At 37.3% G+C, this 18300-nt stretch overlaps 1 protein-coding gene across 1 annotated transcript in view; it reads right to left on the minus strand.

Annotated features, from left to right (window-relative positions):
* Positions 1–18300, minus strand: part of LOC130436761 (ALK tyrosine kinase receptor-like) — a 157795-nt gene that overhangs the window by 28821 nt on the left and 110674 nt on the right. Inside the window, exon 2 of the mRNA XM_056767705.1 lies at positions 7465–7578. Within this exon, the coding sequence (XP_056623683.1) occupies positions 7465–7578 (114 nt within the window). The remainder of the gene's footprint in view (positions 1–7464; positions 7579–18300) is intronic.

Genomic DNA, 18300 nt, shown 5'->3' on the forward strand with positions numbered 1-18300 from the left:
AAATTACGTGACTCATTCGAGGTGTTAGAGTTTGCTCATTGCAGATGCACAGTTTGATTCGCTTTTGGAGTCGGGAGGGCCTGTAAGGAGAGCATGCGTTCAGTTAATGAGTCTGTAATGTCAGAGTGACCCCGACCTCCTTTATCACACATGCTGAGATTGAAAGAAACAGTATCACACAAAGGCTGGCCAAAACACTGCCAGGTGTGGCTGTCCGAATACAAATGACTATTCACCGCCTTGACAAAAACCAAAAAGAGAAACCAAAAACTTCTGAAATGCTTACGTTGTGACGCAATATTATATTACTTTCTATTTGTAATTCATTTATTATATGTATTTGTCCTTTTCTACCACAGAAAGACACAAGTCATGACAACAGCACAGTTTAGTCTATTACAGGAATGATGAATATTGTTGAAATATGCACCAGGTGCTTATTTATGTATCCATTTGACCGCTTTATGGCCCCACGTCCCCTGTCGCCCTGTCAGATACAGGAAGAGCACCTGGATGAATGCATCAGTGACGAGTCAGTGTTGACAGATGGGGAAGACGCACAGTGATATGGACAGGCTAAATAAAATAAAACATAATGCTCAGACAGCTGCAACACAAAAATATTCCTCTTCAATGCCTTCAAATCCTCTCTACCTTCCTTTTGTATTAGACCTCTGACGGAAATCAATCTAACTCTCATTTCATTTTAGATGAATTCATGAATATTGTTGCGAAATGTATCATGCATGGTCTTCTGGGTCAATGGGAAGCAGTTAGAAAGCAAAGCATGATGGGATGCGTGACAGAAACTTTGGAAAGGTGTGGACTGGATCGTAGCCCTTACGTCTTGCACCATCAACTTTTACTATCTTGCATTTTGGCATATTATGACGGTGGGCCCAAAAGACCAGTTAACGAAATGCACAAATGAGTGCCAGCTGCACTATGGCAGATATAGGATGTGAGCCTGTAAATGTAAGGAGAGTTACATAAAATACCATTATAAAAGATGTCTATATTACTTGAAAGAGTTTGTCAAATCTTGAAATAGCTGCTTTTATAAGATGATGTTATGACAAAAAAATGAGTCGTTAGGTGGTGCTTGGTGTCATTTTGAGACCTACCGTATCTTAGCAATTTTCCTACACTGTGGCAAATGGAGCAAATGCTTACTCATTGTTTTATTTGTAAATTATGATGAACACTTACTGGTGCAAGATGGGAGGGTCATTGACATAATGCTACTATACAGTGGTGCTGATATTCCTGATATACTGTATTAGAGGAAAAATGTACCCAAACATGAAAATTCTGTCATCATTCATTCACCCACTTGTGTTCTCAAACCTTTATGACTATCGCTCTTTCACAGAACATTAAAAAAGATATTACTAAGAATGTTGGTAAATGAACAACACTGGTTTTCATTGACTTGCATTGGTTTTGTGTCTAAACAATAGAAGTTAATGGGTACCGCTGTACTTTTCAAAATGTCTTCTTTTGTGTTCGGCATATTAAAGAAAGTCATACAGGTTTGAAATGACAACCGGGTGAGTAAATGATGACAGGAATTTTCATGTTTGGGTGAACTATCCCTTTGATCTTGTGGTGTATAGCTCTATTTTTATATTTATTTACTGTTACAGTACAAGCAAAACATTTGCCATCAAAAGATCCTCTGTCAATATCCGGTTATTATCAAAGCTTACTAATTCAATTTAAATAATATGGAGATTATAATACTGTAAATAACCAAGCAAAGTAACCATGGTATTAAGGATGATGACCGATGTTGTTGTCTGTAACAATGTTTTTCATCAATGTATTGAGAACAACTGTATGTATCCATATGTTAATTTCATTTATTTTTATTGTTATGTCAATTATTTATTTTTCTTCACGACAGTAAAAACAGCCTAATTGTATTTATTGTGGTATTACAACAATGACATTTTTTGAAAAAAACTTGTATTGACAGCTTTGACAACTTCACTTCTGATGACATGTTTGCTATATATTGGAACCAGATGCTCCCAATATTTTCCAATTTGAGTTTGAAAATACTAAGATGATTCCAGTGGTGTAGTTAGGGCCATACGCACGCATACGCCGTATGCTTACTTTTTCCATAGTGCTGTTTGCTTATAACGACTTCTAAAGATCTATATTAGCGTATACCCACTTGTTCTCCTGCTTAACGTCTCCAAGCTGCTTTTGTGGTTGCTTTCCCTTCAACCGTATTCCGTTCACAATTCATTCATACAATTGGTGCATTTCTTAAGAAAATTCTAAAAAATTATTGCGGCCCCACCTCCGATTACCCGCGCCAAGCGCATCATCTTCTCTGTTGGCAAATCGCCTGCGAGGACCTCATCCCGTCAATGACTGAAAGAGTCCCGCTGAAGCAGTTAGCTAATATTGATAAAACTGCTCACTTTTAGTCAAAGCTGGTTAAAAGGGCGCTCACTGGCAGTGGCTCCTCTCATGTGGCATTGACACTGAATTCACGGGTTCTCTTGCGCTGCTTTATCTCTTTACGATATTGCCGTGCATCGCAAATCTGTGGTATCTGTCACAACTTTTAATACTAGCTTTCTTTAAATGACACATGATGAAATGAAACAAAGCACTTACATAGCCCTACTGTTTAATGTCAGAATCCTTACATTTTCTATGTATCCTCGTTCCCATTAAAGTCATTGTGAACCTACTTGTTACGTTTATTCTACATTTAAAATAATGTAGTCTGTTTTTACCACAACCTTAACTTCATACATTAATATCTTCCCCTTAAATTATTAACAAGTGTTGATACAGAGATCGCAGTGGTGACAAAGCTACATTTGTAAAATCTTGCATATGTTTTTACATATTCTTGTTTATGTGATGCGTTACAAAGCATAAGCGAAGAATAATGCATAAATATTTAACTGAAATAATTGTCATATTACTAGAAAATCATACAATCACAATGACCCCTGTCTTTTGGCCATGTTTGGTCGGGGTTTTCGTTGTATAGTATAGTACACCACCTGTTTTGCTAGGACTACACCACTGGATAATACAATTTTTTAGGTCTCTCAGAAACACACAATTCACATGTGTGCACATGTGTTTATGTGCACATGTGAATTTTGTGTGTTTTTTATAAGAAAAAGTCTTAAAGTGTGAATTCCTGTTTGCACAGATCATAGCAAAATCTACCTAAAAAAGTGAAACAGGTTTGGAATCTTCTAAGCAAAAGGTACCCAGTGCAAATCCAGAGAGGTAACGGCCAGACCTGGTTACAGTCAAAATTTTGTTCAGATAATGTATAGGAATTATACACTTTTCATTGCATGAACGTTTGGCTGTAAATCCCAAAAGCAAACAAAATGCAGTAAACAATTCTAACAGGCAACCGGTGTAGCACCTGATCATGCCTGACCGTAACTATTGACCTCATGTGTGCTAAAACACCCCTTTTGTTTTGTCTTATTCACAGCCCTTTCCCCACCAGACTGCAGCCGGCAGTCTCCTGGCACACGTGCACAGCAGCTGTGCCAAGGGGGTGTTTTGGCAGAGAACCATTCCAAAACGAGAAACAGTATCAGTCCTGGTGTCATTGCTGCGGAGTTGGAGATTCATCTTGTTTTGAAGTGCTGGGTGTTGCGGGTGATGGCAACATTCAGACAAGACCCCCTCCCATTCCCACACCTTCACCGGTTGTAATAAACACAGGCATGCAACAGAAGGTGTGGAGACACTTGCAATCTATCACCTTGCCCAAAGTGGAGCACACCATCCACTTCGTGTGCGCCAATCGCTTCTTCAACATGCTTGTAAAACAGCTCTGCTAAGTTGATGCGTTTGCCTTTCCCGATGGCTTAGTTTGAATTCATTTGCAAATTTCTGCTGCCGGCAAAAGATTGAAGCTTTGCCTAACCTATTAGGGTTGTGGCCATGTCACGTTCAGCCATCTGGGTTTGAATCAGAGTGATTTTTCAGTGGTGATTGTGTTGATTTTGAGCTGCAGGAAGACTGAATGCGGTGACATCAGAGAAGCGTCGTGTTCATTTGTGAGCTCAAGTGTGAGTGGCTGTTTTGCTTCACAGATTAGATCAAAGTTGGCAGTGTCAGACTCTATAAACCGATATGCGTATCCTCAAGCTCCTTTTCTTTTTTAAGTAGAGAATGGTCTGACGTTCTAAAACAACTTTTGCAGGTGTGAATTTTCTGCAATATTTTTCTGCCCTAACCTTGCTTTAAAGTGATAGTTTGCCAAACATTTGATTTCTCATGTTCATACCCAGCCTATTTAATTTGCATTGGCCCCTTGTCTCATTCCGTATTCATTATAAAATACTCCTTATGACCTTTAAATGTCCTTGTTTCCCCTACTGAAAGTATTTCATCCTTACACTGGCCAGACCTTCAGTTCGTCTGATTCCGTCCTGCTTATTGTAACACATTTCTGGCTCTTTGGTGGAAGAACTGACCTGTCATGGCTCACAAACCTTGGAATTTACTCCCACAGTCTATCTATGACATCTCTTATCTCTACCTTCAAAACTCAGGTTACATCTTGCCCATACTCACAATAATAGATATTTTGTCTTACTGTCCAAATCTGACATCTTCTGTCTTGCAGTAGTCTGAAAGTGGGACTATTTTTGAATGTTTGGGACTGACAGCCTCAGTCACCATATCCTTTCATTATGTGGAATAATGATCACATTCTTCAAAATATTATTTGAAATTTCTCCGATTGCATTCCTTTAAATGTTTGTTTATTTATTATGATTTTTTAGGGCTTTCTTACCAGGCTTTATGGTATTTCACTAGCTTGTCCGCTGTATTGTTTTTTAAGAACACAGAATTCCATTAAAGGACCTTAATACCCTAAACATTCGAACATTGATAAATCAATTACTATCTAAAAAAATACGATGTTACTTTTAAAACCATTATTTTTCAATAACATCAAGGTAGGATGTTGTGTATCTTTTCTTTTGTAGTTGTTAAACATGCCATAACAAAATATGTGCTTGGCTTGCACTGTATTAAGAAAACAGAATGCACTGTTTACTAACTCTAGAAATGTCTGATTCTCCAGGGCCTAAGCTGTAAATTTATGATTCAACCCAGAAGGGAACATGCCCATAGTTTGTCATCCTTATAGGATGTCTACCATATGTTTATCAATGTTTCCCCTATTTTGATTCTGTTCTCCTGTTTAAGGTTTCCACGTAAGAATAAAAAAAATCCTTCATAACTACAGTTGCTCATCTTTCTTCCTCCAGCAATATCGTAGCATCTGAATCTTGTTGGGTTTTGTCTTGGATGTAAGCATACTACATGATTGGGACTGTCTGTGATCTGCTACTGCTTTTCAAAAATAAGTGATGAACTTGTTGACTGCTCGATATATAAGGCGATGAACACGATTTGTTTAATGAGCGCATTGCATAAGTGTCAGACAAGCCACATAGGGCCAGAGTTTAGATCCAGATAATCTTTAATATTCCTTTCTTAGATGGATTAGGTCTTTGCTTACGCTTGAAGTGGTTTTCTTTGACTGAAGTTTGACACCTGTCTAACAACTGTTACTATATTATCACATATAACTCTTCTTCATATGACTCTCTGTTCCTTGTTTCCCTTACAGCGAATATGAAACGCTAATTTTCAAGTATTTCTTTAGGTTTGTTGTAAACTAAGGTGAACACAAAAGCTTTCTTCTTTGATTAGACAGCTTTGTGTTTGACTAAGGGTTTTTAGTTAAATGTCCAATATGCACAAGATGTTCAGCCAGTGGACTTTGTGCCTGACGTCTGAGGCATTGTTCACTGTCAGAGAAAAGGTTTGAAATTATACCTTTTCTATCAATGGGGTTGTACCCTTAGGTTATTTTTTAACGTTTACAGTTATACAAAAAAACACATGACGTTGTACCTTTTTGGGAACATTATTGTACCCTAAGGATACAGTAAAATAGGTTGTACAAATAATATTGAATTGGTACATAATAGGTCCTTAGGGTACAGTAATGTAATGTGAAATAATGTTGTATACCTAAAAATGTACAAAAAAAAAACCTTGGAGGGTCCCACCTCAGCAACAGAGAAGGTACAATTTTAACCTTTGTTTTCCTTGTAAATAAGTCATTAACCCTGAACCTAAACCTAACCTTAACCCATATAAAGCACTAGTATTTTGGGGGTAAATACACTACACTGCACTCCTTTCTGTGGTATTGAATGTACTTTATCCCCATTGTTCCCATTGGTTTTGTTACTGTAATATTTCGGGTCATGGTAAATGAGCTCTTTAGGCTATTATTTGGACAGAACCATTTGTTAAACAAATACACATTTTGCTAGTGTTGTCATAGAAGCGGACAACCGTTCTACTCCAGACCTAAAAATCCAGACCACACCTACTGTTTGAATAATGTTGATGGGTGGATGACATCAAATTTCCAGGGCCAAACATAAATCATGGATATCACAGCCAGTAGAGAGACTCTAATTTCATAGCCTGAAAGGGCCTCAGTCACAGCCTCTCCAGATACAAAGTCCACACGTCAATCACCGGAAGTGTTGCATAAACAGCTTTATGTGACGGGTCTTGGCAACAGCATGACTTACTTATGGCAGACAGAATGACCTCTGACTTAAGCTGCTGCTGCTGAGAGACTTTTCGCTGTCGTCAAAGCCCAACAGGATAACTGACATGGTCATCGTCTTGCTGATGTAAAGCCGCTGATCTGTTTTATTGAAGCCATTAGCTCCTAGTCACAGGCATATTAGCTCTCAAAGGTGATATGGAGATGTTGTTTTATTCACCCATCCAAACAAATGGAGAAAAATATTTTCAACTTTTCCCCATCAGTTGTTGCTCCATCACCATGACTATGAAAGCTATCGAATTCTGTTTTTAAAAAATTCCACCTTGAACCTGTAAAAATCGCCATAAAGGAATCTGCACTTCAGAAGAGCCAAAAGCACAGTGCCGTATAATAGATAAACTCAAAGGTAACACACACCGGACACACACATTCTGAGCTCAAAGTTCAAGAGCTTTCCTTTGTCATCGATACTTTACGGCTTTATATTTTCTATTGTATATTGCAAGAAAGTAAGTTGTCAATTACACTTTAGAAAAATATCAAGAGAGATGCACTGAAAGCATTAGTACATTCTGAATTTTTACTTACTTTCTCAGCTCTTTTCTTTAACACATCATATGCTTAGCTGTGGATGGTGCACCATTTAAAATGCACAAGGCTTGATTCTCATAACTGCTTGCCACCAGTCCAAGATCAGCTAGTCAAAATCTATGAGAATGTGAGCGGAACAAGACGTGGACGTTCATCCACACTGACAACGTTCTGCCTACACTTACCATATTCTGTAAGGCACCTGCGTTTCCTCTGACCATTCAGTTTGAAAACCTTTATGATACTGATGGCGGGTGACTTACCTGGAGTTGATACAGGGTCCTCGGGGAAGGTTAGCTCGTCCTCTGCTATCCATGAAAAGTTCCAATATTTGGGGGCAGCGAAGGAATTTCCAGAGTTTTTCTGTATGGGTCGGTCTGCAAACAAAGACACAGTTTCAGTGAGGGGTCTTTTTAATTGTATTACAGTATGGGAATTAGACTTAAGCTCAGGGTAAGGCTAGTATTTTCAGGGAAATCTGGATGAAGAGTGTAAAGTTGCAAAAGAAAAATCAGTCCAATTAAAGATTTCAAATCCATGATCTCTGATGTACCATCTGCCCAGGGCGTGCCCTGTCTGTGTTTTAAGATGCTAGGGTAGACACCAGCATTGCTGCAAACCTGCAGAGGATAAACTGGTCGGGAGAATGGATGGATGGAGATAATTTATCCAAAGCGTCTTAGAGTGCATGTAGGTTTTATACAATGTTATCAGTATTATATAACATTGCAGTAAGTTCCCTTTTCTGGGATTCAAATCCATAGCTTTTGCTAATCCCATGCAAACTAGGTTTAGGAAAGTTTGCAAAAATTTGTGAGGATCTTTACAATGTTTTTACTTCACAGCATGCTTGGTTCATTCAGTTCATCTGTCTTCATCGCACACCACAAACAAGGGTGGTCAAGTGAAATGTAATTGGGGTTGACAACAAACAACTACTGCCTGTTAGTGACTGTTGTAGCAAAATTTTTTTATAAAGGCTCTATTGATGATTAACTAACTTATAACACAGACATCAAATAATAAAGATAACATCATTGAAATCAGACATTATGTTCATTCATCTCATAAAAATAAAGTTGTTTCATGATCATCTCTGATCTGACAAAGGAGAACAAAAACATTAAACATGTCATTTCTCTCAATAGTTTAATTCTCCTAATCGACTATTAAATTTACACACAACAAGCTTGGGTAAACGGCACATGATCTGTGCTTACTTAAACGCAGGTCCAGACTCGGTGCTTGTTTGTAGTCCCAACATAATCTCAGGGGAATTCTTAACTATTTTAGTGAGTGGCTAAATTTTATGAATTTGTATGGTCTAATTTGCACATTTTAGAGCAAGATGCTTTGTCGCTTGTGTTTGGCTTAGAGGAGGGGCTTCAGTTTTGTTTTTTTCAAATAATCATATTAATATTTTAGCCACGGTGACATCAGTTCGGTAGCCCTTATGAAAACGCTTCAGAGGGCTTCAAGCTTAAAAAATTTAATTCTTGATTATTGGGATAAATATTACTTTAGAGACATTGGTAACACTACAGAAAGCTTGTGTTTGTTTATGTATTCGCTAACAATAAATAATGATCAATATAGTTTTTCTTATTCCTTTTTAATATTATTAGATGCCAAAACAATTGTTCATGTTAGTTTATTGTTCATTGACTAATTATTACAATTGCAACTTTTGATTGTATTAGTAAATGTATTAGTCAATACTGAAATTGGCATGAACTAGGATTAATAGTAATATTATGATCAATATAAGATTAATATGATAATGCTAACTGTCACGATTTGCAAGGACGAACCCATGTGCAGTCAAGCACGAGACAAGATGGTAGGGGAAACACAGGACTTTATTAACAAAGAACACTATAAACTGACAAAACAAAACCCACGAGGGGAAAACAAAACAGGATAAATAATAAACTTAAACAAGGACAAGAACACTGACTAACTAGACTATAAAAACAAACACTGGAAACAAACTCTAAACTAAAACTTACTAAGACACGATGAACAAGAACTTGGGAGACAAGGTAGAGAACAGGATACACGAACCAGGTATGATAAACGTAGACAAAGGTATGATACACAGAGCTACATACAACGAACCAGCACAGGACAATGAAACAAGAGGATGTTATATAGGGAGACAAACACAGGATAATTAACAGGGGACAGGTGACACAGATGAAACACTAAGGGAAAGCTAACGAGACAGAAAGGGCGGAACAGACGAGACTCGGGGAGAGAGTATGGAAGGCCTAAAGGCCAAAAACTTCTCTCCCCACATAAAACAGGGAATTCTGTTTTGGTTCTGCCTCAAGACCAAGAATTAGCCAAACATGATAGGCAGAACAGTGACAGCTAACAATATAACCTTTTTGCAGATTTAAAAAATTTGCACGCTAAATTTGTATTTTCCACAACAATCGTATGAATTATTTTACAGTTTTTAATGCATTTCTAAATAAAAAGTGTAAGAAGTCATTCTTTCACATTTTTGTATAGTGAAAAAGGACCATTAAATTGAAACTCATTTAAGCTTGTGTGTAGTCCCGGGACAATCTCACAGGAATTCACAACTGTTTCATGAGGTAGCTAAATTTTATGAATTCCAACAATCTTATTTGCACATTTTATTTGATAAAAACTTGACCAATCACATTTCTTTTTTGGCTTACAGAGTTTAGCCGTGGTTTTGCACCTCCACGGCAGAAAAACAAAGAAGAGGTTATGCAATTAATTTGGACAGGTACCCATTTACAGATCTTAGCTAGCTAGGCTAATAAAATGTGGCAGCCCGACGCAACAGGACAAGTAAGGACAAGTGGTATCCCTGGCCCTCATCGCAATCCACAAGGATCGGCTTGCTAAAAAGAAAAGGTTAACTGTACAATGACGAAATTGAGCATTTTCCGGAATAGGAACCTAGAATGGATTGTATTTTTCTTTTAAATCAGTAATGGAAGGTAATGACAGTTTGATCATTCAAACGGAACAAAAGTGAAAAGCTGAACAATTGGCCTTAAAAAGGGGTGCAATAACCCATTGAGGGACTTTATACTTGTAAATGGCTGAAAACTTGTATTTTATTCTTAATATCATTATCCAAGCAAAGTTGCAATTGACAGGAAGGAATCACTGACTTCTCTCAAATACCACTCAAAGGAAACAATGTAGATTAGAAGCACCTCTACCAGCAGCAGGAAATGCCACAGAAACGTTTTGCTATATGGGGTTTGATATGCATGCTAATTGGAAATTCCTGTAATCAGAGCATTTCATTTTTTAAGTATAACTTAAATTATATGAATAGGTTAGAGTGAACGCTGCTTTGTTTCCATTTAATTAACTGATCAATAAATCCTGTCATTCCTACTCTATTTTTTTTTCAGATTTTATTCAGATTGTTTTTCTCAGACAAGACCTGGGCTTATTCTCATACAAACGGAAACATTAGTGATGTCCTAATTTAAAACAACTGCTAACATATATCAGCGAAGCAATTGTTTTGTCCCAAGACGAACACAGTAATGTTTTTTCTAACTAAGGCCCAATCATGGCTTAAACTACTCCCTGTCCCCAGCCCCTAAAAGATTTAAATAGCAACAGTTTCTGCAAGTCCTTAAACTCGACATCAACTCTACTTTTTGAAATTCTGTTTCTCTGGACTGTATGTACCACAACTCCAAAAAGTTTCTCTGGGTGTGTTAATACTTTGATTATTCATTCGAACTTCCAGATGAGGCTAATTAATAAGAAGCTAAATTGTTCAGGGAGTATAAGGAGTCTGTTTTGGACTAAAAAACGACTGGCGGGTTAGGATCTGTCATCTGTAATTTTAGGCCGAAAATTAATGAAAAAGCTAGCCAATACTTGAGGGCCTCAAAGGAGCACAGGTGCACATATACACTTTAATCATTCCAAATGACCATTACGAGAGAATCAATAGTAAACAGAGCACAACTTTTTGTAGCAACTATGTGCAGCATTAGACCAGTGCAGGTGGCACAATACTATCAAGGAGGTTTTTAACTAAAAAAAATAGTGCAGTGTTAGTGACTTCGGATCTTTACATCATGGGTATTCAGTTCCAGTGAGTTTTCTTATTGAATCTTTCACTTTAATTGTAAATGTCATGTCACTTATCACTCTAGTAAGGAAGAAAAAAATATGCTTATTGTGTTTCAACCCACCTCCGAAAGAGCATTTTGCCTGGCTGTCGTGAATGAGTTTCAATGTAAAGTTTTTTTTTTCCAAATAATGAATTAGCTGAAGATTTTACCAATAAGCACTAACCGCTGACGCTATGTGTATCCCGACAAAATCTGATACCCTGGCCGCATTCATTTGAGATATTTTCACCCATAAACAGCTAAATAAAATGTCTCTACCTGTTTAATCAGAATAAACTCATAGAAAACCTTCATCACCCCAAACATTTGAGGTTTAATGCCATTCCGTTATCAAGCAAGCTTTGACTAGTTTTAAACAAGGCTTTTGGCAGTGCACAAGATTTTAGACTACACATTTCTATGTGTTTTTCTATTTGTCAACCACAGTCCTTCACGTTCCACCATCCTCCTGCCTGTGGTCAAAAGACACATTCCATTTATCACAATGCTGCCCATGGCTGGATATGTTTCTGTCATTGAGAACTCATGAGACCTTCATCATTTGATCAATGAAGCTCAGCTTTAACTCTGCACCCACTCACCCTTCATCACCCATCATGCCCCAGTGCTCCAATCTCAGGCCTGCTCAGCCCGAACACTCGCTTTTTAAATAAATATATAAACAAACAACAAACGCTCGATAAGAAGCACAACCAAGTGAAGTAAAAGACATGTTTGATAGGACATGATGTAGTGCCCTTCTCGTGGGTTTTGGTTGGGGCCGGTGCAGTGATCCGGAAATAAATTCGATTACCTGTAGAGGAGCATCTAGGGAGTTGTACAATTGGCATTCATTCTTATCAGATCCTCTTTAATATCAGACAGTGAGACAACATGATATGACTGGGGGGTATGACAGTAAGCTAAATGGGCGGCAATTTTGTTTATTTCAAACACTTTTAAAAGGTGCAACAGATGACAACACGGAGTGCTTGCTTGACATTGGTTGACATGCCCGTATCCTCAAGACTAAACACAACAACATTTGGTGCAATTAAGTATTTTGAATAAATGTATATGTAGAAAACTCAATCTAATGAACTTATATTATCTTTTTTTATACATTTTATCACTAAAGAAACATATTCAGACAAAACCATTAAAAAAGATGAGTGTTTTAAATTTCAGGCATAATATAATGCAACCCCATAAACCACTTATTTCCCAGCATCTGTAGGAATGCATCATCAGTATTAGACAATCTGTCTCTCTTACAATATAAACTAAGATTGGATGCACATACATTAAGGCTCTTATACATTGATTAGTTCTCCGATCCTTGTAGGTCATTAAATTCCTGCCAAAGTGTGGAGGAAGAAAGAAAGTGGAAAAAGAAAAGAAAAAATGTCATGGGCTGAATTAAACCTTAATGCTGCTTCAGAGATCCATTGATTTCTTTCAGTAGCCTGACGGAGCTCTTCAGCATTCTTCTCTTGTGTGGCTGAGTCACCTGACATGAACCTGCACACCTGATTACAAACACACACTCCTTCAGCCCATCATTGCTGTTATATATGACTTGAATCTGGGCATTAAGATTTCTCATCAATTCATGTTCAATGAATCCCTTCTAGTGACCCCATATAAACACACTTACCACAGAAAATCCAATTTAACAGACATGATTAATTGCCAAGCTATATCTCAATGGTAATAACATAATATTTTATTCATAGCCTTTATTCAAAAGGTCACCTAAACCACAAACACATGACAAGATTTCCTCTTCAGCTCTTCATTCATGTGTACATAAAGTTACTAATTACGGGTTACCCGGACAGTTTTACAGAGAGCCATTTATTCAAAAGTTCATGGAAGAAGTGAAAAGAAAAGAGATTCTATTTTTGTTTTGAAAAATAATTAAAGGAATAGGAAAGAGAAGAGGAAGTCATTTTTTTTCCATGAAAATGGCCTTTTGTATTATTTGTAAAGAAATTGCAGGTCTTTGTTACTCTCATTATTAGATAGTGTGCATTGCACAAAAAATAGGCTGATTTAAAATTGGTTTTGTTAAATGGTGATTTAAAAAAATTAAACTGCATAAAGTGTTGTTAAGATGGCTTAAAGGGACATTTTGCCTAAAAATTATGTCATCTCCCTAAGATTGTTCCAAACCTGAATAAATGTAATTGTTCTGCCAAACACAGAGGAAGCTTTTTGTAAGAATATCAGTAACCAATCAAATCCCATATCCTACTGACTCCCTTAGTATGTATTTTCCCTTACAGTAAATAGGGGATGAGATCTGTTTGGTTATTGGCATTCTTTCAAATATCTTCCTTAGCAGAACAAAGACATTTATACAGGTTTGAAACAACCTGAGTGTAACTAAATGATGACAGAATTCTAATTTTTGTCTGAACTATCCCTTTAAATGGACAATTCTATTTGATGGTCTGTTTTCATATTTGGCTTCTTTATCCAGTTTGAAGAATATAATGCTGAGTTTAAAACACCAATCGAATATTTACTAAATTTAACCTTAAAAAACAAGTTTTTTTTTGTTTTGGTGACACTTACCGTTTTAACTGAAAGACAGAGATTGGTTTTTCTATAATGCAGTGATTCCATTGTCGTAAGGAGAAACATGCCTTTCTAATAAAACAATGCAAAATACATTTTTACTGGCCGAATTTGGGCCAGCTACTGGCTGTAAACCAATATTTATGGCTTTAAAATTTTCTCAGTTCACCATTCTTGTCAGTGGAGGAGCCATTGCCAGAAAAATCTATAGGTGTGCAGGTGATTGATGTGTGACAGGACCGTTATTGCCTTCTGCGAAAGTAATAGTGCTTGAAGACTCGTTGACAGCTGCGACAAATTCATAGCCTGACCTTGACCCTCTGAACTCATCCCATGTGTCCAGTATTTTATTACAGTATACATTTTGAATCAGTCCAGTACAGTGTTTCCCAAGAGTGGGGATCCCCACTCTTTGGATGTACTGTACTTCAGAGGTGAGTTCTTCGAAGTCAATCATATTAAGACTTTTTAAAAGGATCCATTAGTTCACTTAAAGAACAGACTGCCAATTCATCCAGCAGGCTTTTGTGGTAGTGTTAGCACAGCAACTGTTTGTTGATGTTCAGAGTAGAATGACCCTAACGCCTGGGCCACACATACTCCGTGTGCAGTGCGTGTGCGGGTCCGTATTTGTTTACGTGCACATGTTAACGGATTAGATCATTCACACTGCGCACATACGCAGTGCGGCTTGTCCTTTACAGATGCATTGCCTTGCGTCAGTGCAGCGATCGTTTACGTATCAAGTCTATTTTTGCTGTACACACGGACGTGATAGCACATGCATCATGCCCAAAAAGAACAGGAATTGACACCGAAATGCTATGTTTTTACCAAAAATGCATATAAACTAAGTTTACTACCTTTTTAACTTTACCGTTTTAAGCAATAAAAACAAAATAAAAGAGTTGTAAAAACAATAAATCGGATTAATATGTTGTGTCGTACAAATATCCTACAGTGTTTATATTTTATGGGGAAGGTGCACGCAGATAGTGACAATCACGTGACAAGCATGTGCTAATATGATCCATGTTGACTTCTGCACTGGTTCATAGAGTGGAGTGAACCCAAAGTCTGCACCTCGTTCTTCTCTGCAACCTTCTTAGCAATAGATAAACGCGATAGCCTTTCTTTTATCAACAACTCGCACTAAACAAAAGAAAGAATCACAATGACAAAAATAGTGCTTTATTAACCTTTTATTTTCGAATAATCTTCCAAATATTGGGAAGTTACTTCCATTGTTGACTGAATCACTCCGAAGATGCGGACCGCTTGCACACAAACGTAACGTAGTATGTGTGGAAACACAATGGCGCATGACGGATCTGTACTGCATACATGTTGCTCTACCTACCGCATACGTACTGCACACGGATTATGTGTGGCCAAGCGTAATATTTAAAGCTATAACATAACACATGCAGTTAGATTACCCATTTCATCAGATTAGTTTTTTTTGGAAACAATATGCTTAAGCGGTTTTCATATACTTTTGAACATACTTTAATTCCAAGGGAATGTCAGCCTCACACATGGATGGTTGTTAAATGCTGAGGCAGATTAAGGTTAGATATGGGTTGTGTATGTCTGTTCATACTTTAATACCCTGCAAGTTATACAGAAGGTATTAAACATGTGAAACGAAGCCCATTAAAGATGAAAAACTTCCTGTGACATGTTAGAATACAGAAAGAATACAGAATCCCTTCCCCCTTTTTCTGTTTTTCGGCACTTTATGGAGCATGTGGTGTCTACGTTGATTAAAATATCAATTTTGTGAAATGCTACAAACGAATCTGAAGTGTTGATCATAGAAAAGTAATAAAAAGGCCGGGGGTATCACTTTATTACCTGATGTGAGAAACGTCCATTGTTTCACAATGTTCTGTTCTTTCATAATTGTCAGCAAGACATTATATCTTCATGATGTAATCATAAACTGGTGCATTTGTGTCTTCTTTACAGCAATATTACATTTGGGGATAATCTGAGGCTAATATGAGGAGGCTAATTTGATTACCTCTTCATTTCAGGCTTTTCTGTCCTTATAATTTTGAAGAAAATGTGTCATAAAATAGTGACTTATCCTTCAGGGGCACATCATAACTACATTCAGGGACCAAACAAAAGTTAAGAGCACAAAGGAATTTGCCTAAAATATAATGTTTTGTCGGCTCTGCAAAAGCTTTTGAGTCCCCTAGGACCACTGCAGTCGAATTAGTGTTAGCAAAGATACCATAAAATGAAGCGTTATGATTGACCCACATGGAATTGCCAAACTGGATGTCATGACTCTGCGTTGATTTGAATTTCCGGTAGGCTTATTATCTCAAATAAACACCTAAATTGTCCTAAATGGCTTTTTCACAAGCAAGCATTTATCATCATCACCTATGATGTTGAGTAAGTCATTGGAGTCATGGAGACACCATTGATCAGAAAAGCTAATGAGGCGCTTCTATTCCTTAAATGATTGCTTGAGAAGTGAAGTGGCTCAGATTTTGCGTAAAGAAGCAAACCGTGGTCATCAATTTATTTTCGAAACATCTGTCCTAATGTTCCACTCCAGTAGCCTACCCAACAGGCATTCAGAGTAGTGCACATCAAAAGATCTGCCTCATCATTCAGACACTCAAAAGATTTGACAGCGTAATGACTCCACAGTGGAGATAATATGTGTCAATAATGAGGAAGCTGGCAAGGAGGTGCGAATAACTCTGAGGATGGTGATGATGATGGTGATGATAGAGATGACGTTGAATTTGTATATGGAAGATTATGATGATGATGGTAATGATGATGGTAATAATGGTGATAGTGGTGCCCATGAAAATGATGAAATGATGATGCTGGGGTATAGAGATCTGTAAACCACACTGTAAACACCTTAAAAAGAGAACAAAATAATATTAGCATGACATTTATAACTAAGAACGCATTATATTAACAAACTTTTTGCATGCAGGTATGTCCCTATGCAGCCTTTGTGTTTTAGCTTCACACGATAGCTTCAGATGAATAGACTGCTAAATGTATTCTTTATTTATAATTGATCAGCAAGGCAGAGAGTACTAAACCATTGAGACTAACATCAGAGTATAAACACAGTGCAAAACGTGTATCCTTCATGTGGGCATCTAAATTGAATTAATGAATATATAAGGATTGTTTTAATGCATGTTATGATTGAGTGCATTTGGCTATAGCAAAGTAATTTCTTATCTAAATGCAAATTAGTAACACTGGGAATTCTTGTCTTGTAAATAGTCCAGTTTTCGCAGCATTTCAATTAGAGCAGTGTTTTGTTTTATTGCTTTCCCCTTAGAGTTATTTGAATGGACTTTTGAAATTGCAGTCTAAATAATATAGTATAAAATAAAATCTCAAAAATCAAATGTCAAGGTGTTGTAGACATATTTGGATGCTTCCCATAAGATATACTGTGAAACTATGCAGTTCTAAAGAAAAAAGCTAAATAAACAAGACCTTAACAGAACCTTATCATGTCTGTTACCCCTACGCTATAACCAATGATAGAAATGATTAGAACTGAGAAAAAAAAATCTGTAAAGCTGAAGTATGCAGCTTCAGTGTTACCAAATGTGCCACTATAGCGTCACCAAATGGCATTGCAAGAATAACAATTGTTTATGAAACGGGTTTCCGCACACTCTTGTCTCCCATTAGCTATAACAGATATTTGCACATATAGAGCCAAAGTGTCTGACAGTCAGGGTTCTCAAACAACCTGCAACTTTTCGAATGCATCACAGGAAAAGAGGCTACACTACAAAATTCACCTACAAACTGCTTTTTTATAGTCTCAAAGTAAGTATTCTTTGAAATAGCCAGCTAAAAAGTTGCTGACTACAGAAACAGGTGATCATAACACTGCTTTCACTTTCAAACATACAGATATTACGGCACGAGGACAGGAGATCAAACATATCATTTTTCAGGCTTAGTATCTGAGAGATAGAGGCACTCTGTTTATCATTCAGAATACTGTGGCACCAACACGATCCATCAATAAAATACCCTCACTGTATGAAAGTAGATGTGATTTAGCGCTACGCCTCTCTGCTCCCGCCATAATCGTGGAGTTAATGCAATACAGGCCCAGCTTTTAAAAAGTGAAACGACACTTCATAAATCTGAACTGCAGCTTTGACCTCTCTCTCTCTCTCTCTCTGTATCTGTTGGTTTCTGCCTGTATACAACAGTGGCTCATATATCATGGCTATCAACTTTCAGTAACCTCTCTGCTCACTGTCGTTTCCATCAGAATATGTTTAAAAATGTTACCAAAAAATATGATCAAACCCTGTGCTAACACTTACTCATTCTGTCCATACTTGCAGCAAAAAATCTTCTAAGGCCTGGGGG

Source organism: Triplophysa dalaica, chromosome 15, assembly GCF_015846415.1.
Source record: "Triplophysa dalaica isolate WHDGS20190420 chromosome 15, ASM1584641v1, whole genome shotgun sequence".
NCBI classification, from domain to species: Eukaryota; Metazoa; Chordata; class Actinopteri; order Cypriniformes; family Nemacheilidae; genus Triplophysa; species Triplophysa dalaica.